General features: G+C 37.7%; 1 protein-coding gene across 1 annotated transcript in view; it reads left to right on the top strand.

Moving 5' to 3' along the window:
• The first annotated feature begins 8,897 nt into the window (after positions 1 to 8,897).
• MPC2 (mitochondrial pyruvate carrier 2) overlaps positions 8,898 to 21,482 on the top strand; it is a 26,197-nt gene continuing 13,612 nt past the window's right edge. Inside the window, exons 1-3 of the mRNA XM_006735647.3 lie at positions 8,898 to 9,047; positions 9,588 to 9,753; positions 20,881 to 20,921. Of these exons, the coding sequence (XP_006735710.1) occupies positions 9,645 to 9,753; positions 20,881 to 20,921 (150 nt within the window). The 5' untranslated portion in view covers positions 8,898 to 9,047; positions 9,588 to 9,644. The remainder of the gene's footprint in view (positions 9,048 to 9,587; positions 9,754 to 20,880; positions 20,922 to 21,482) is intronic.

Raw genomic sequence — 21,482 nt, 5'->3', positions numbered from 1 at the left:
GTGAAAAAAAGCCAATCTCAAAAAGGTTACATGCTATTATTTATAATGTTAACATACATGTTATTTATGTAACATTCTTGAAATGACAAAATTATAGAGATGGAAAGCAGATTAATAATTGCCAGGGGTTAGGAACAGGAAGAAAAGAATAGCTGTGGCTATAAAAGGGTATCACAAAGGATCATTGTGATGGAACCATTCCCTACCTTAGTTGTGATGGTACTCGTGTTAATCTATTAAAATTAATTAAAATTAATGTTAAAAATGCATGGAATACACACACACACACATAAAATAAGTACAAAAATAAATGGAAAAATCTGAATAAGGTTCATGGATTTATCTATGTCAACTTCCCGGTTGTGATATTGTAACATAGTTGTATAAAGTTGTATGACCATTGTCAATATTGGTCGAAGGGTATATGGGATCTCTCCAAATTATTTCTTACAACTGCAGTAGGAGTCTACAATGATCTCAAAATAAAAAATTAAATAAAGTACCAAGTTAAAAAACAAAAACCTTCCCACAGAGAAACTCCAAGCTCTGACGTCTTTAATGATGAAATGTATCAAATATTTAAAGAAAACGTAATTTCAATTCTATACAACCTCTCTAGAAAAAGAGAACACATCCAACTCATTTATGAGGACAGCATTATCCTGACATCAAAACAGGCAAAAACAGAACTATAAGCTATAATTATAAACTCGTAAGTTTTAAGAAAACTATAAGCTAATACCTTTTACGAAAATAGACACAAAGTTCCTACCAAAACTCAAGCCAATAATATATAAAGGATAATTTATCATAACCAAGTAGTATTAGCCCTGGAATTGAATTTTGGTTCAATATTAAAAAGTCATTCAACATGCTAATATACCAAATTAACAGAATCAATGAAAGAGAAATCATATAATCAACTTAATAGATGCAGGAAAAAACCCTGACAAAATTCAACAGATAGTCACGACAAACATTCTCAGCAATCTAAGAAAAGAAGGAAATTTCTTCAAAGAGTGTCTACAAAAAAACACACGGTTAACAAGATATTTAATAGTGAAAAACTGAAATGTTTTCCAAGATGAGGGATGAGGCAAGGATGCCCACTCCCAGTACTTCCATTCAAGATTCTGGGGCAACCCTGGACAGTGCAATTAAGCAAGAAAAAGGAAAAAAGAAGAAAAAAATAGAATACAGGTGAAAAAGGAAGAAGCAAGACTATTTTAATATGCAGTGATATTATCTACATAAAAATCCCCTAAATCTGCAAAAAAAAAAAAAAAAAGTATAAGAAGTAATTGGGGTGCGTGGCTGGCTCAGTTGGTAGAGCATGCAACTTCTGATCTCAGGGTTATGAGTTCAAGCCTCATGTTAAGGGTACAGATTACTTCAAAAAAAAGAAGAGGAAGAAGAAGAAGAGGAGGAAGAGGAGGAGGAGGAAAGAGGGAAGAGGAAGAGGAGGAGGAGAAATGAGCAGGTTTAGTAAAGTTGAAGGATGTAAAGCCAATTAAAAAAAAAAAATCCACTGTATTTCAATATACCCATAATGAACAACTGGATACTGCAATTAAAAACAATACCATCTAAAATAGTATTTAAAACATCGTTACAAGAATAAATATAACAAAATATGTATAAGATCGTACACTGAAAAACAGAAAACATTACTGAGAAATGAAAGAATACCCAAATTGGAGACAAAAATGACCATCATTGACTGAACATTCAATACTGTAAAGACTACAATTCTCTGAAATATCACAGATTGAACATAATACCAATCAAAACCCCAATAGTCTTTTTTGCAGAAATTGACAAACTGATTCTAAAATTTATATGGGAATTAGAGGCGCCTGGCTGGCTTAGTTGGTAGAACATGTGACTCTTTCCTTATCTTTGGGTCATGAGCTCAAGCCCCATGATGGGGGTAGAGTTTATTTAAAAAAAAAAAAATTGGGCGCCTGGGTGGCTCAGTTGGTTAAGTGACTGCCTTCGGCTCAGGTCATGATCCTGGAGTCCCTGGATCGAGTCCCGCATCGGGCTCCCTGCTCGGCAGGGAGCCTGCTTCTTCCTCTGACCCTCCCCCCTCTCATGTGCTCTCTCTCTCTCATTCTCTCTGTCTCAAATAAATAAATAAAAATCTTTAAAAAAAAAAAAAACTATATGGGAATGAAAAGAACCCAGAATAGCCAAAATAATTTTGAACAAAAAGAACTAAGTTCAAAATAATGCAAGCTGATTTCAATATTCACTATAAAGACATGAAGTACTGGCACAAAGACAGACAATGGAACATGGTAGAGACATTAATCAATATACATCCTACAATGGAACATGGTAGAGTCATTAATTTACATATATGGCCAATTAATTTTCAACAAGAGGAAAAGACAGTTTTTTCACAGATGATGCTGGAACAACTGCACATTCATATGCTAAGAAATGACCCTTACCTCACAGCATATATAAAAATTAACTCAAAATTGTTCACAGACCTAAATGTAAGAATTAAAAATAGAAAACTTCTAGGAAAAAAAAAAAAACACAGTATAAATCTTTGTGACCTTGGATTAGGTAGATTCCTAAATAGGACACATAACATGAACTATAAAAGATGCTGTTGAGAAAAAGAAAAGCAAGACCAACTAGGAGAAAAATATTTGCAAAATATTTTTGATTAAGGACTTGTACCAAGAACATATAAAAGAGGGGCGCCTGGGTGGCTCAGTTGTTAAGCGTCTGCCTTCAGCTCAGGTCATGATCCCAGGGTCTGGGATCGAGCCCCGCATCGGGCTCTCTGCTTGGCGGGAAGCCTGCTTCTCCCTCTCCCACTCCCCCTGCTTGTGTTCCCTCTCTTGCTGTGTCTCTCTCTGTCAAATAAATAAATAAAATCTTTAAAAAAACAAAACAAAAAAAGAACATATAAAAGAATTCTTACAATATTAAGTAGGTAAATCTGAACATTTAACCAAAATATACAGATGGCAAATAAGCCATGAAAAGATATTCAACATCATTAATCATTAGGAATAAATCAAATGCAAATTAAAATGGTAATGATATTATTATACCTGCATACTGAGAAAGGCTAAAATTAGGAAGACTCACAATGCCAAGTGCGGTGGGAATGCAGTATGGTACAACTATTTTGGAAAACAGTTTGGCAATTTCTTATAAAGTTAAATACACTTATACAACTCGGCAATCCCATTGCACATATTACCCAAGAAATAAGAATTTAAAAGGGTCCTACTCTAGGTATTTTTTCCCAAGGATTAACAAGGTTTCATTATTTATATTTTCTTTATAGCAGTGTTTTAAATTTGTTTAATCTATTGCAAGTACTTGGGAAACCCACCCACCCTATTAACTGTTGAAGTTAATAACATTCCATTATAATTATTAAAAATACAAACCATCTAGTATAGTTTTGCAAACCTCAAGCCAAGACGCATTATCTACTAGGTCAACAACACCATTTTTAACATGATACAGAACAGAAAATAGTAAGGCTAACCACCACCTGGAGAATCTTTTTAGTTGTATTTGTGTATCACAAGTTGCCATATAAATGTATTTTTACTGTGGATCATGGTCAAACATTTTAGAAATACTGACCTAAAACAAATCTGTAATATAAATTCTATGTTACCTCAGCTCCTATCCCTTCTAAACATTTTCATCCTATACCAGGGAGGAATGAAATCCACAGTAGAACTATTTCACTGTCTGCAGTTGCTATGATTGATATGCCTTTGGTGGTCTTATCTTCAGGAATTATCAGCTTATGCTATTAAAAGTATTTGTCAAATTTGACAGTCATTGTCAAAAAAATCAGACATCTTTCAACTTCCATTGAGATTTCACGACTAAAGAAACAAAATACAAATATTCCACTAACTTTTCCCCACTAGCTAACAAGGAAGCATAAACCAGAATTTACAGACTCTCATATAATATATTGTAACTTGGCAACACATTATGAAGAACTAGGTAAAGTACATGTATTCAGGATATGCTAAAGAATAATCTAAATGTAGGGGCGCCTGGATGGCTCAGCCAGTTAAACATACAACTCTTGATTTCAGTTCAGGTCATAACGTCAGGGTCAAGGGATCGAGCCCTGCACTGGGCTCCGTGCTCATCACAGAGTCTGCTTGAGCTTCTCTCCCTCTCTCTTCGCCTACCCCTGTGCACGCTCTCCTAAAATAAATAAATAAAATCTTAAAAAAAAATCATCCAAATGCAGAATTATCCATTTCAATACATACTGACTCCAATGATATTCAAATGACATAGACTTCCTACCTCCAGTATAAAGGTATCATTGGCTGCCTGCTATAGCATGAATGGTTGTATCCCTTCAAAAATTCCTATGTTGAGGGGCACCTGGGTGGCTCAGATGGTTAAGTGTCTGCCTTCAGCTCAAGTCATGATCTCAGGGTCCTGGGATCAAGCCCCACATCGGGCTCCTGGCTCAGCGGGGAGCCTGCTTCTCACCTCCGTCTGCCTCTTCCCCTGCTCATGCTCTCTCTTTCTCTCTGTATCTCTGTGTCTCAGATGAATAAATAAAATCTTTAAAAAAAAAATTCCTATGTTGAAATCCTAACCCCCAAGGTGATAGTACTAGGAGGTGGGATCTTTGAGAGGTGATTAGGTTAGGATTAGTGCCCTTATAAGACCACAGAGAGTGCCAGGAAGCAGGCCCTCCTCACAAGACCAAGATCCTGATGTGAGCACCCTACTCTCAGCCTTCCAGCCTCTAAAACTGTGAGAAATAAATGTCTATTGTTTATAAGCTACCCAGTTTATGCTATCTTTGTCACAGCAGCCCAAGCTGACCAGGACACTGCCTAATCATAGCTTAAGCATTTTATATTAAACATACTATACATTATGGCAAACAACTCCCTAGAAAAGTTCCTTTACTCTCTTGTCAGTTACTGTCTTTTAATGTAGAAGGGTTAGAAAGTATAAATTCAGGTTGTAGGCAAGTCTTTAAAATGAGGGGAATATGAATAGAAGAGGAAATGTACAGAAACCAGTGTCTTTTATAAGCAGTGTTTATAAAGCTGTGTGTGTATAAATAATATGTGAGCAATAAGTTACTATAATAATCACTTAATTCCAAAAGCACTACTCTATAGCTATACAATATCTTAAGAAACTGAAACATTTAAATCTACAGGTGTTTCTGACTCTGGATTTGATAAGTACTCTTTAAAAAGATAAATACTACAATGAAATTTAGATCAGGCCCATAAAGATTATAATAATATATAATAATTATAATATATAATAATAATCTTTAATAATAATGGTAAACCAAACAACAGTCTGTTGTTTCAGGTGAATCTTGTGAATTTGGAGGTTGTAAGTAAACATATATATCTTTTTCTTCTAAATAACATGTAACAGGAGTGCCTGGGTGGCTCAGTTGGTTAAGCGGCTGCCTTTGGCTCAGGTCATGATCCCAGAGTCCTGGGATGGAGCCCCACATCAGGCTCCCTGCTCATTGGGGAGTCTGCTTCTCCCTCTGCTCCCCTTCATCCCTGCTCATGCTTACTTGCACTCTCTCTCTTCTGTCAAATAAATACAAATTAAAAAAAAATATATGACAAATTATTTATCTTCATTCCCACAATATAAAAAGATGTTTTATGAACTCCAGTTTTAATATGAGGAAAACAGTAATTAATCGAATTTAAAATCACCTACAAAGCTTGAATACTACTATTGGACAGACACATGCTATAGTGAAATAATTTGAAATGTAAATGTTACAAGAAAAACCTGTTAATTCTATCTGTGAATTATTTATTTAGCAGTAACTCATTATTAAAAATACAAATAATGGAAATAAATTGGAAAAATAACCTACAGTACTGTAAACAATAAAAATGTTTGAAGTCTCAAAATAAAAAAGGAATCTACTAAAACTCTTGAAGCTTTTTAAAAGGCTTTGTAGGAGTACTTCAAAATATTATTTTTTAAAAACTCATTAATTCAGGCACTACTAATGTGGAATTTACTAGTTCCTGAATGCTAAACCAAGATTAGCACAGGGGTGTGGAAGAGTTAGATAAAGTAATGGTGTAGGGGCGCCTGGGTGGCTCAGTTGGTTAAGCGACTGCCTTCAGCTCAGGTCCGGATCCCAGGGTGCTGGGATCAAGTCCCGCATCAGGCTCCCTGCTCTGCGGGGAGCCTGCTTCTCCCTCTCCCACTCCCTCTGCTTGTGTTCCCTCTCTCGCTGTGTCTCTCTCTGTCAAATAAATAAATAAAATCTTTAAAAAAAAAAAAAAGTAATGGTGTAAAGAAGGTCTACTAAGGCCAAGAAATTACTTCACAAGCTATTTTCAAATATTTAGAAAACCACTTTTAAAGGATGCTGTTTCAAGAATATGCTAATTATAAAGTACATATTAACACATTTAAAACATTAAGATAAAAAACTGCCTTGTGTGTGTGTATATATACACACACACACATACACATGCATACAGGTATTTGAAAACCTGTAATTCGGACTTCCTACAGAAGTCAATGGACTCCTGCTCTTCAATTTCCCTCTACCAAATGCAAACTCCATTCCCATTAGGGAGTTAAAGGAGGAAGGGAAAAAAGGAAATGTGTAGGTTCATATTTTAACTGTCATAGATATAGCTGAACTAAATGAGCCAGAAAAAAACATTAATATTTAAAACTATATACATCAGTACTTAAACAGTCCAACTAATACAGGACTAAACAAATTTACTCATGTAGAACACAGTATTGAAGTTTGTTTTATCAAGCTAAAATTAAATTTTTTTCCAACAAATATTAAAAGAAATACTGCACATCTTTTTAGGTTAATGGCTTAAAAAAATCACTCTCTACTGATGTTTAATCTTAAAACAATTAATTACCACCCTAGTTATTTAACCTGGAACAAATACACAAGCATGTACAAGGATGTTCACAGCAATGCTTCAGTAACAGCCAAGGTCCATTTACAGAGGAAAGGTTTGAGTCACCTACAGTATCTTCATACAGTTAAATACTATGCAATAGTTTAAAAAACTGAATAGGTCTATTTTTACTGCCTGGAGAGATCTCCAAGACCTAATATAGAAAAAGCAAGTTGCAAAACAATGTTTACAATAGGACACCATATATGCAGGTTACACACACACACACACACAAACTATAGCATTTCTATATGTATATATGTGCTTGTAAAAATGCAAAGAAAAAGGTCTGGAGAAATATTCAGAATAACAGTGTTACCCCTAAGAGTGTGTGTATGAAACTGGAATGGGAGGGAATCACAGGGATTTCTGCTTCATTTTTATTAAGTCTGTACAACGAGAATGTATTCATATGTCACTTGAGACACTAAAAAACAAGAATAAGAAAAAAATGCTTGCTCAGTTCTCCCAAATAATTTACAAACCAGAACCGTTAGGTATAAGGAGATTTTTCTTTTATTGACTTGAAAGCAAAACCAAATGCCATCAACAATACTTACCTAGCAAAAAGTGACAAAACTGGAAAGAAAAAAAGTTTTAAGTGATATCTTCCCTTCAAATAAAAAAGAATGAAGTGTGCTGAAAAGACTGCAGAGGAAGACACAAACAAACAAAAAAGACCCTTATTAAATACGTCCACTTTGAAGATACTGGACTTTTTTAGCTAGCGCAGCTTGACCCAGAATCCTCACATAACCACCTTATCCAAAACAAAACAAAACAAAACAAAAAAGGTGGAATACTGTTCCCTCAAGTATCGAAGGTTGTTTTTAGAAAGCTTAACTAAGAAACAGTAAATGCCGAGTGTGTTTTACAGGGGTGGGAAGAGGAACGTGAAACCCTACACCTCCTTAGAGCGGTCAAAACGAACTGCACAGCACAGCCGAACCGGGAAAGCGCGCGGGGGTGGGGAGAGCTCAGCTATCACTTTTAGGTTTTGGCCGGGAGCCGCAGAACAGTTTACGCGGAGTCCGTCTGGAGCGTGAAGTCCCTGAAGGTGGTCACCGCGTCGCAGCCGACACCCAAGCCCTCCGGAGACCGAAGGGGAGGGGGGGCGGCTGTCAACAAAAACTTAGTCCTTCGGCGGAGCGGGGAGAGCGTTGGAGAAGAGCACAAGCGCCAACTTTGGCTCCAAACGAAACAGCTCCGGGAGGTTCGGCAAGTCTTCTCCCGAATCCCACTCCACACGCGCCCCCAACACCTTTCCTGGCCACTAGCGTCTGCCGCCCATCCGGCCCCCTGAGAAAACCCAGCAAGGGCGGCGGCTGGCAGCATGCAAGGGGGGCTTGGCCGTGGGAAGACACCGGCACGGGGTCCGTCGGCCAACGTCCACCCAGCACCGCAGAGTCTCCGGGGCGCCCCTGCCGAGGGGCTGTCCCACCTCCAACAGCCCCCGCGGCGCGGCCCCCTCCCCCACCTCTGGGCGGCGACCTCAGCGCCTCCGCCCCCGGGGCCCCCGCTCACCCAGGTAGCGGCTCCGCAGCCGGGACGGGTCCTCCAGCCCGAGGGACCTTTTCCTCACGTCCCACAACAGGTGTGGGCAGGAGCCACCCCGAGACATGGCTCTGCCGGGCCCGGGTAGGAGGGGAGACCACCGCGTGGGGGAGGGGAGAAGGGGGAGGGGACACGCGGATCAACACCCGAGCCGCACCGGCACCATCCGCGCGCCGGCCCTCGCGGGCGCAGCAAGTTAGATGGCGGCGGCGGCGGCGCCCTCGCCCCCGAAGCCCGGCCGCGCCCGGGCCGGAGCTCGCCTCATACTCTCCTCCTCAGACTACCCAGAACATCCAGAGATCAGCAACAGTCCCCTCCCTCGGCCCCCCTCCAACAGGAGGAGGAGGCGGAGGCGGCCGCGACTCCTCCCTCTCCTCGTTCTCGACACCCTCCCTTACAAGCCTTTCTCGCGAGATGACGACCACCCACGAGTGAGGCTCTTGTACGCCACGGCTGCCTTCACCCGAGAGAAGTGGTTCGGGACACTGTAGCTAAATCCTTGATTCTCTATGGATAAATGAGGAAGAGAGAGAAGCTGAGGTATGAAGTCTCTCAGTCACAAGTCTCATTCCAAAGGAAGCAAGAGCGTTGTGCGGCGTCATCTTTAGTTGGGGCACTGAAGGCCCAAAAAGCCCATTTTAACTACGGGCTATCTTAAAGCGAAAAGGGGATTAGAACTGGTGCAGCTTCACGTTCCCTTCTCCAACATGGCCTCGAGGGCAGGAAGGAGAAATTGGAGGTTCGCGCTGGACCCCGCCCGCGCCGCGGGGCGGGCCAATCACCGTGGGCCGCTCCGCTTGCGCAGGCGCGCTGCCGCTAGGGCCCTGGGTTGGCTTGGTGAGGCAGTCCTTCAGGCACCTGTTGCTGTGACTCCTCCTCCCTCTGGGCGGTGGGAGGGAAGGAGGCGGACTCGGGGCGGGCCGTCGCAGAGCCTCCGCCCCTACAATCTTTTCTGGGCCACCGCGTACACGGTGGTTCGTAGGGGGGCCGCCTGAGCCGCGGGAAGGGCACCCTAGGGGAGAGGAGGAGGCGAGGCACTGTGGCAGGAGAAAGTGACGAGTGCCCTTCGTTGTCATCCAGGGAGGAGCACGCGGCCACTCTCCCACTCGACCGCCCACGACCAACTCGTCCGCAGAGATGTCAGCAGCTGGCGCCCGGGGCCTTCGGGCCACCTACCACCGGGTCCTCGATAAAGTGGAGCTCATGCTGCCGGAGAAACTGAGGCCGTTGTACAACCACCCGGCAGGTAATAGACCCAGAATAGCTCTCACCGAGACCTTCCCTCCTTCTCCCTCGAAAATAGACCTTTAGAGGCCACGGACAGCTCTGCCGCTGGAGGCATCACCCACAGCCCCAACCCCTTCCCTTCAAGTGAATCCGTCTCACTTCCCAGCCAACCTGCTTTTCACTTTACTTCGTTCAACATCTCTCATAAACCTGTGATTCTCGAGTGAGCGCCCTTCGCGACCTTTGTTGCACCCCATCCCTTAGGCACGGCCCAAACCCGGACCGGGCCTCTGGGTTTGATCCTTCTCCCTTTCCGCGGCCCCAGATCCGTCGGGGCCCCCCACGAAATTCTCATTCTCTCCTCTTTCCCTCCGCGAGTAGTGGTATATTGACCCACGCGGAGCAGAGCCGTCCTGTCGCAGCGCAAGGTTTGGAGGAAAGGTCACACTTCTTAAGCTCCAGCTGGCAGAGGCCTGCAGATGCGTTTCCCGGGTTCCAGAGTCAGTGTCATACCTCGTCCCATAGGTCCAGTTTGTTTAAGGCTGTCCTTACTTATGAAATTACTGAGCTAACTTTCCCTAGACTTTTTCATGGGGACAGACCCGGATTTAATTCTGCTCTGCCTTTTACTATATAGGTGTGACCTTGGGTGAAATCCTAGATATTTTAGTTTCTGTAGCATCTGCTTAATGTGAAAGTTAAAGATAACATATGTGTTTGATTCTTCGTAAATGCCTAGCAAATGTTAGCTCTCATTTGTCCTGTTGGAAACCGTGTTCTTGTGGTTGAAAAAAAAAATAGTTCTATAAGAAACTGGAAGATCCCAATCTTTCCAACTCTTTAAGATCTAGATTTTTGTTGCCTCTTCTATAAAATGAGCTGTAGTAATACTTGGCTGGGAACTAAAACCGGAAGTATTGAGGTCTCTTTCCAGCCTAAGATTTAGCAAATGAGAAAATGTGTTATAAAGTGAAATATTGAAGTGCAACCCAAAAGTAACCATTTTTTCCTACATAGTTAAATCTCTCTCTGCAGTTGGCATCATTAGGAAAGTTGTTTTTTCTCCACATATTGACTAGGAAGCAGCTCTCTGGGGTCTGAGATGGTTGCAGACTCTGATTTCCAGTTTGATGATGAAATGAATAGAATTAATAATATTATACTAAAGTATAATATTTATGCTTTACCCATTATAAAATCGGTACCCATTATAAAATTTTAAGGAGAATTTTTTAAGAAGCATATTTAGTTTATTTGCCTTTTGGTTTTTTTAACACTCAGTTTTTTGGAATTGTGCTGTATTTTGTGACAAAGATTTTCAGGAGGGAGGGTTGAGCAATGCTTCTGTAGTAATCTGGGTTTTAGAGTCAACTGAATTCTATGGAGTCAACTTTGACCTTCTTAAGCTTTGTATTTGGGCTGTAGGATAAGGGCAGGGTAAAGGAAGAGCAATTTTAAATTACTTTAATACAGAAGCAAAGGGTAGTTTTATAGTAATCTTTTCAGGGGCCTGGGCTTTAACCACTTATAATTATTGCTTTAGTCATCTTTCAGAATCAAGAGGAATTACCTTTCATTTGTAGACTGTGTATTTCATCTGGATATTCTTGGATTGGTTCAGTTATTATAACCCCATTTTCAGTGTAGGGAAAGGAGAATAGGCTCTGAAGCCAGAGAAAGGTAGGATTAAATCTTGGCTGTGTGACCTTGACCTTAAAGCCCCCAAGCCTTATTTTTCTGATCTATAAAATGGGGATAATAATTATCATCATTTAAGGATTGTTGTGAAAATTAAATGATATAATGGCTTTAAAACATTTAGCAAAGTGTTTGCACTTAGACTCTCAAAAAACATTAGTTCCCTCCCATCTAAGCTTTTAATCAATATACATAGTAAGAATATCTATCATTGCAAAAGTATTTGTGATTAAAAAGTTGTAGGCACACCAATGGAGAAATGGAGAAGCATGAAAAACATAACTGTCGATTCATTGGTATTGAATAAAATCTGAGGAAACACTGATTATTGCTCCAAGAGTCATCAGAGTGACTATGCAAGGTTTTTGTGTACTATTTTGCATAATAGTATGTTATTGAATCCTCATTTAAACTTTAGACTACGTTCACATACTGGAGGTTTTTACAATGATATGCAAGGCTATGATATTAACAGTTGGATATCATACATTTCGGATTCTAAATATCTGAGATTTAATTTTATCACGGGCAGAATGTCTAGTCAAGAAACAAGAATATGTCTTTATATAGGTATATACTAGAGTTACAGAACTATAATGTATATATTTTTATATCATAATGATATATATTATAATTAGATTTGCGGCCTTCATCATTCACGTGTGTGTTGTTCCTAGCACATTGTGATCTAACTCTATAGAGTAAGAATAGAGTTCTAACCAAATGTGTGTCCTAGCAAATTCAGTCCTCATAAGATATGCCACTCTCCACCATCACCTCCTGACTATAAAAGTATGTGACTCTACATTAACCAGCTGCATAGCTCTACTCCAGGTATTTGTCAGAAAAATAACCTTGAAGTCATGCTGACTGGTGTTTACTTAAAAGCTTAGGGGAAAAAAACATTAGTGAAGGAGTGTCATTCCTTTGTATTTTTGAGTCCCAAAATGGGGTGAATTGTCCCAAAGTATGCACAAAATGAAACATTGGAATGTAGGAAGAAAACAATATAGCTTCTACTAATGCTTACTATTATTTTATCTTTTTAAATTTTCTATTCTGTGTATTTTTTATAATATAAAAATAAGTTAGTATAGTTATATATAGGTTATGTAGAACACAATTGAGTTCTGTGGAGTCAACATATGTACATATATACATGTATATGACTTATATATAGTTTATAAATACATACAATATAAATTTAGGGGATGTATGCTCAAAAAACGGTTTTTTTAATGATAGGGTCCAGTGTTCAAAGGTAGTTAGACCACAGCTCTAAAGAATCCAAAAACTATCTTAGAGGGCGGTCTGACGGTATAAACTTCCTCTTATACAATAAGTAAGTTTTGGGGATATAACGTACAACATGGTGACTATAGTTAACAATACTGTGTTAAATATCTGAGAGCTGCTAAGAAAGTAGATCTTAAAAGTTCTTATGACAAGAAAAAAAATGAGCTAAGTGAGGCAATGGATGTTAACTGAACTTATTGTAGTAGTAATTTTGCAGTATAAATATATATCAAATCATTATGTTGTACATCTTAAACTAATACAGTGTTATATGCCAATTATATCTCAATAAAACTGGGGGAAATAAAATAAAAACAAATAATAAAAATACATAAAAACTTTCCGCCAACTAAGTCAGCCCAGAAAACAGGTTTCTGAACCATATCATTTTATATACCTCACCATAGCTTTGCTTTTCTTGAGTTACATTTTGGCTTAAGTGGAAGAAGTTTTGAAAAAATAGTTGTGTGAAATCTGTTGCAGTGCTTAGCGTGCTGTTGCTGAGAATATCATTCTCTGCATTACATGGTATTCTCCCTGTGAAGGCTCACTGGAAAAGTTACTTTAAGATCTCAATAACAGTAATATTTGCATTTCTCCTAGGTAAGAGAATTGTTTATTCCTTTTTATCTTAAATATCTAAAGAATATGTTTTAAAATAAAAACAGGGGCGCCTGAGTGGCTCAGTTGGTTAAGTGTGATCGATTTTGGCTTAGGTTATGATCTCAGGATGGTGCGATTGGGCCTGGCATCCAGCTCTGTGCTGAGCACCAAGTCCACTTGAGATTCTCTCCATCTGCCCCTCCCCCCGACTCTGTCAAATAAATAAAATCTTTAAAAATAAAAGAAAATAAAAACATACTAAACGAACCCATATTAGCCATGTTCATAAGGGTATATCTTTATCATAAAAATTCAGAGTTAAATACTAAGGGAAATGGTGTTATACTAGATAGTCTAATACAACTTAGTTCAGAGTATATATTGTTTTATTACATGTAAATAAAGCCAAATGCAGATCAAGTAAATAAACAGTGTAGATGCCCACATAGTTATGAATTAGCATAGTTCTTTAGCATTTCTGTTAGAATAGTTTATTTTCTTGCATCAGAGATTGCTTGAAGAATTTTAATGCCAGTCTAGAATAGATATATAGATATTTAGAGATCTGGATTATATTATATATCATATCTAATATAGATTATGTTTATATATACTAAATATATAGATATGCACATTTCATTTTTTACAGTAATAATCTCTGTACCCTTAAAACTAGAATGAGAACCAAAATAGAAAGTTGGGATTTCACATACAACTGTGAGATATTGATGAAAAGTAGGATATCTTTAAACCAGTAGCTACCAAGAAAGTTGAATTATTCAATATTTATCGAGGGCCTACTGTATATTAGGTACTGTTCTGGCACTTGGGATATGTTAGTGAATAAAAATCCCTACTCACAGAGATTTTATATTCTCAGAAGAGATCATAAAAGGAATATAGTCCGGCTGTAGTTGTTAGTTTGACACTTAATAAACTTTTGTCCACTAACCTGATTTTAAGCTAATTTTAAGAAATTAAGACTATTTATGCTTCACCTAGTTTGATTCAACAGATATACCAAAGGAGAAACAAGACCTAAGGAAAGCTATAAATAATTTGACATTTCCAAGTCATGCAAGAATATTAATTTGGTTATAAGAGGGTATGAAAATGTTTAAAGTATGGTATGACACAGTAGAAAGAAGAGGAGGATCAGAGATCTGTGTCCTGTGCTTGCTCTATCTGGAAGTACCTGAGTATAAAACAGATTACTTAACATCTAAGTGCCTTTTCTTTTTCATCTGTTAAAATAAGGGAGCTTGGATTTTCTTTAAGGTCCTCTTCAGCTGTAATAATCTTCAATTTGGTATTCTTACTAGAGCTTTTCTTAGTTTCAGAGCTTTCAAGAAACTCAGAATTCATTGGGGAAAACTATGTAATTATTGTTAAGTTAGGATTTGGAGATCTTAGTATTTAATCCTTGCTCTGCTATGTATTTTACACAGGTAATTCCACAGCTCTGGGCCTCAGTTACCTGACTTATGAGTGCCTGATTTAGATAGTTTCAACTCTCTTCCTACATCTAAAAGTCATTGATTCTTTGTAACTGAATAAATAATATAAATTTAAAATGTATCAACCCAAAATGCCTATTAGCTATTTTAGTTAGTTGTTTCACCTGTTATTTTACTTTGGCATTTGTACCAAAGCCTGTTTTTAATCGACATTTTAAGAATCATTATATACCCTTGATGTTCTGGGTGCTATCTGAGTGATGGCTGTTTCCAAGGCCTTTCAAAAGATATAAAGATTACATGATCCTAAAATGGAAGCCCAGTCACATTCTTAGTGTGAAATCAGAACTAGTTTTAGTACAAATAAAAATGAGTAACTTTTGACAGTCCATATCTATGTCAAGGAGTAACATTTACAAATTCTAAGGATTTATAAGTGTGTTGGTCACATGATAGCAAAGAGGGGATTGCTTAGTATACGGAACTTAAAAGAATGTTGAGGAATGTTGAAAAGCAGCAAACCATAGAGAAATGGTCTGAAAGGGACACGAATAGATAGTGAAAAGCATTAAATGAGAAATTTATTTTTCACATTGGCACATAGTATCTCAACTCAATATTTGTATGTGTGCATGTTTGCATGTGTGTAAAGTTATTCTGTTCCAAGCAGGAAGTCTTTCCTCTGTACCTGAATTCATACATGTCTAAATTTACTTGACTTTTTTACTCTTAAGGTAGAAAATGATTAGTAAGATAAAATGGAAAAGTGAACTAAGACACGTCTTCTTTAAAAATTTTTGTTAATCCATTGTATGATGACAGGTATTGCTAAGCTGCTGTTTTCCTTTTCTTAACAATGAAGAAAACACTATTTGTTTGCACTTATAGATATCCAACTCTGATTATTTGTGTCGCTTATCAGCATCCTCTGATATCTCAGAAATATTAGAAATTTAGAATGTCTTTTAATACATATTTGCTCATAATATTTTTAAATTTAGTGCTTAGCAGTTATTAAAATAATTGAAAGTTTGTTTTATACTTCAAAATTATTCACTAACTAAAATATTCATACCTCTCATGGTCCAGGTTCTAGCAACCATAATTCCATGTTTGAAGTTTTTTTGTTTGGTTTGGTTGTAAGGGAGAGGAACAGGTAATATTTTAAAACTATCATCTGGCTTGGGGCAGTTGAGTAAATTAGTTACCAAGCAAACACTTACTGAAAAGCTCTACTGTTCATTAACTCTGAAGGATCAAATATTTAAGCTCATAAAGAAACCAGAACCTAGAGGCATTGTTCAGGAAACAATTTTGAGGCTGGCAGAGGAGGAAGCATCAGTTTTGAAATAGGAAGAGAGGAGTTGGATGAGAAGTTCAAAGCCAGAGACCAAAACAATGTGCTGACTTACCCTTGAGTGATGAAAGCCAACCCTCCTGCAGGGATTAAAAAGTAAAACTTAGTAATTGATATTGCATATGACTCAGAGACTTTGTATATGGGGAAGAAAAATAAGCTAGGTGTGCTGTGATAGGAATCTCAGAAGCTCAAGCTAAATAAAATAAAGTAACTAGAGAGTTTGAAAAGATTGACTTACAGGATCAGTGCATTATGGCATCAGACTTATGGGAAGAATTTTCAGGAGCCAGATAGGGGAGTGTCATGGTCTAGGAGTAGAGTGACTAATGACTGAAAATCTAGTACAGCCCTGATATAAAGGGAACTTGATATCCCTGGGGATGAGTAAATAGCAGATTCTACCCTTGAAGATGAAACAGTATCAAGGCATATCTGGCCAGACCTAAAATTTGAATATCTTTGATTAACACCCGTCCTGGACATGGTTAATCCAATTCAATTCTGTTCACAAATGTTATTTGTTAAGGAAAACTAAGAAATAGGCCTTGTCTTCACCTTGTCTAATTAAAGTGACAGATGCATAAATGCATCATTTTAATTGTTAAGTGCAGAAAACAATAGAGCAATATATGCTTTGGGGGTTCAGAGAAGGAGCATTTAATGTAACCTGGAGATGTTAAAGAAGGCTTCCTTGAGGAGATGAAATCTAAGATAAGTTTTCAAAGGATATTAGGAGTTAGCCAGATGGAAGGCCAGGCAGAATATTGGGATATTCTAAGCATAAACTAAGGTTTAGAGTCATTAAACAGCATGAAACTATTTGCATGCTTGCCTAGCTTGTAAGTCCACCTAGGCCAAGGTTTTTCATCCTTGCTCTGTTGACATTTGGGGGGCTAGGTGATTATTTGTTTCGGGGGGCTGTCCTGTGCGTGGTAGGATGGTTGACAGCCTGCCTGGCCTCTACCTAGCAGGCATCACTAATGGCAGCAGCGCCACCACGACAGTTGTGACAACTAAAAATGTTTCTAGACATTGCTGAATGTCCCCCTGGGGGGCAAAATCACCCCTGGTTGAGAACCAGTGACCTGGGCTAAAATTTAATTAAGTTAGGATTAGAAATTTATATTCTGAAACCCAATGCATTCATGTTTTCTTTTCTATTTCTTTAGTTCAATAAACATTTCTTTTGAAATTCCAACCTAGTCCTAACCAAAGAAAGAAAATTGTTTCCATATCTTGTTCAAGATCTAGAGGAGCGGATCATTATATGGCTAGAATTCTGGGTGTAATGGTAGCTGTGATCAGAACAGTACACAGCTTAGGGAACTGAATAAAAGATACGTACGGTAACCCAGAAATTGAATATATAGGGATTTTCACTCAGTTATAAGAATGTCAAAATTTAGAACTCCTCAATAGCTTTAATTCTCCTAGCAGCCATTTCAGCACTGTGTCCAGATTTGCACTACAACTTAAAATATTGGAAAACTTGAAAGTACATAGGAAAACATGAAAATGACTAGCTGTCACATGTATGTGAGAAAATGAAGTTTAGCATTATAATTGTTTTGGCCCACTGGGAAAAAGAGACTGTGCCATGATCTTCTAGAGTTTGAAGAATTATTAGTCTAAATATAGTATCCAGGTCCTTTGAAGATTGAGAAAATAAGACTTAGATTGTAGAACAACTTTAGGATTAGGTTTAAATATTCTAGAAAATCAGAAAACTTAATTAAAAACTCTTTGAAGTATAAGCCACACTTTCCAGTATTTTAAGTGTCAGACTGATAAAAACAACTTCTGATTTTAAAGAATTTTTCAATTGTTTGCATATGTATATACAGACACATATTTATATAGTTGTATACATACTTAATATGTCAAAGATGAGTCTAAACTCCAGTTCATATAAACTGCTTCCAACTGTGTTGGCTAACTCTTCTTTTTATTCAACATCTATTAGGTAGGGCTACAAGTGTGAATACTATTTAGCCACTAGCTTCAAGGAGGTCGTAATTTTGATAGGTAAGTAGATATACTACTAACTATAGTAGAGTATTTAAAGTATACTATGATAGATTTTTAAATCTCTTTGTATGAAAATCACAATTAATGAATTTAGTAGCTGTAAGAACAATGTGAATTAGTTTGAGAGGGATAAAAAAATATCAACGACTATGTTAAATTGTGGAAGATAGTCCAAAATGTGTAACATTGCCATCACTTAATAATGCTAAAGGCAAGCAATAGTTTACAGTATTCGTGTGACACTTTTGTAGGACTACTTGATAAGCAAAAGTTATAGAGAAAGCAGATGCTATTTTTACATTTTTCAAATTTCTCTCCTTAGAGTTACTAACCAACTTTTTTTTTAAGATTTTATTTTTTTTAAGTAATCTACACCCAACATGGGGCTCGAACTTACAACTCTGAGATCAAGAGTCGCATGCTCTACCGACTGAGCCAACCAGGCACCCCAAACCAACTACTTTTGATAGTAATTCAGCCAAAATGCAACCCCAAAAAAGGAGTGTTATCATTGAGCTCATTTTTACTTTGAGATGATGGTATTACCTGCGTGTGAAACTAGTGCAACTTTGAGAAAAGCACATTAGAATTAAGTTTTCCTAAAATGTTAGCTTCCAGGTGTGACTTTACTTATACAGCATTCTTGTGCTGAGTTAATAAAAGTTAGCACCGTATTTTATTTCCCAGCATATCCCCAGTGCTAGGTACAGCTAGGTAAAGCACGCAGTAATTATTATGGATGAATGAATGGTCTTATCTGCAACAAGTTAAACCCAGAACTACAGCTGGGTTTTAACTTAAATCATTACCTTTTCAACTTCACTATCTTTCTTTTGTTTTGTTTCTAAATAATAAGTCAGTTTTATCTTTTAAATGTTATTTACGCATATGTGAACAAAAATACTCTTTACCATTAATGACAGTGAACACTTGCTCACCTACTAGGGGAAAAATGGATAAATGCATCTTTACCTGCTGGTGCTATTAAGAAATATTAGAGTAGATGAAGAGAAGTAAAATGTGTTATGCTTAGATAATGATGCCATTTTAGATGTGATTTTGGTGATCCATAAAAACAAATGATTTCTTCCTACAAAGCAAAGTAGAATACTAAGGCAGCAATAATAGTCATGAATATAATAGGATTTTAAAACTTTTGAATTTGCTAGTAAATCTCTGTTTTCTTATATCAAGTTGTTTAATTTGTGTGTTAAGAAATAAATGTATCTGTTGATCCAGTGTGTGAGAGCATACTCACCATATTAAGTACTTTGATATATATTGGATTTAGCATGCTTAGTTATATTTTAAATTATCATGGACCAAAGTCTGTTTCTTTCCTGTCCCTGTAGCCTCTTGAAGGTTAAATGAGATATATAATTTGGAAGAGTTAAAAGTGGGCAGTTATGTAGTTAAAGAGCTAGAAGGCTTAGGTTCCAGTCACAGTTCTGCTGCTTACTGGCTGCCCACCTGGACTAGGTCATGAATCTGCTCAGAGCCTCATGGTAAAATGAAAGATTTAGGTTAGATGAACTGAGTTTCCTTCCAGCTCTGAAGCATCATATCTCTCAAATTCTGCATTATTTAAGAAACCAGAATTGTTTTCAATGCTACCAACATTTATTTAACATTTTGCAAAAGGCCAATGGATACCAGGATAGCTAAAATAACAACCCTACTGTTACAGAGCTTAGAGATCTTAAGTCTTTCCCCTTTTTCACATGAACCTTAAAATTAGGTTCATTAATTTTTTACTAGAGAGGTGCCTGGGTGGCTTAGTCGGTTAAGCATCTGACTTTGGCTCAGGTCATGATCTCAGGGTCCTGGAATCAAGTCCCTAGTTGGTCTCCCTACTCAGCAGGGAGCCTGCTTCTCCCTCTCCCTCTGCCTCCCCCCCCCACCCCTGCTGCTCATGCTCTGTCTCTGTCTCTCTCTCTCAAATAAATAAATAAAATCTTTAAAAAAATTTTTTACTAGAATATATAGACTTTTTATAAGAGCTTTTACTATCATACATATGGCAACATGTCATTTACAATAATAAATATTAATAGAATTGAATATTTAATAGTTATTGAGGTTCATATCACAAATCTCTAATTTCTAATTTCTCCAACTTGGAGGTTATCCTTGAGTGAACTAACTAACATTAAGTTTCATGTTCAAGGCAAAGCTTTGGGAATGGTTTCCAAACTATCTCTGTTGTACTTTTGATAATTTTTAATAAGTCACAAAATTACAAATAACTGACAAGGAAGTCAAAACAACCTGTATGTAAGGTCGATACTGTGGTGACTTTCTAAATGTTAAATACACAGAATGCAGAAAGGATAGTACAAATGATTAGAAATAGATTGCTAAATTTGGGGGATTTTGAAATGTGGTGATGGCTGTTAAAAGACATGTATAACCATAAGAGACTCTTAAAGATAGAGAACAAACTGAGGGCTGATGGAGGGAGGTGGTGGGGGATGGGTTAGATGGGTGATGGGTATTAAGGAGGGTACTTGTGATGACGAGCCCTGGGTGTTTATGTAAGGGATGAGTCACTGAAATCTACTCCTGAAACTAATATTGCAATGTATGTTAACTAACGAGAATTTTTTTTTAACTAACTAGAATTTAAATTAAAAAATTGAAAAGAAAAAAAAAGACATGTAAAATAGTTGGTTTATTTCTGAATTTTTCTCTTTTTTTTTTTCAGGTCCCAAAACAGTTTTTTTCTGGGCTCCAATTATGAAATGGGTAAGTCTTGAGTTTTTGTAGAAGCTCCTGAAAAAAAAATTCTTTAAAAGGAACTTTTTTAAAAAATATTTTATTTGAGAGAGACAGATAGTGACAGAGATAGCCAGAGAGAGCACAAGCGGGGAGGAAAGGGAGAAGCAGGCTTCCCAGCTGAGCAGAGAGCGCAATGAAGTACTCGATCCCAGGACTCTGAGATCATGACCTGAGCTGAAGGCAGATGCTTAACCGACTAAGCCACCCAGGCGCCCTAAAAAGAACTTATTAATTTGAAGTCATTTTTATGAAGTATGTACTTTTAAATATTCATGGCTTGTCTGGAGATGATTTCATTCAAATAATCTCAGGTGTGTCATTTTTACTGCATAAAGTACACTACCTACTTGAGTTGTTCTGAACTCCTTAGATAAAAGGCCTTCTAGGAACATAATTGGTATCAAAAAACTTGTAATTGGGATGCCTGGGTGGCTTAGTCAGTTAAGCATCTGCCTTCAGCTCAGGTCATGATCTCAGTCCTGGGATCAAGCCCCATGTCAGCGGGGAGTCTGCTTCTCCCTCTCCTTC

Source organism: Leptonychotes weddellii, chromosome 6 (assembly GCF_054177405.1).
Source record: "Leptonychotes weddellii isolate Sample4059 chromosome 6, ASM5417740v2, whole genome shotgun sequence".
NCBI classification, from domain to species: Eukaryota; Metazoa; Chordata; class Mammalia; order Carnivora; family Phocidae; genus Leptonychotes; species Leptonychotes weddellii.
This window is presented reverse-complemented; position numbering and strand designations above follow the sequence as displayed.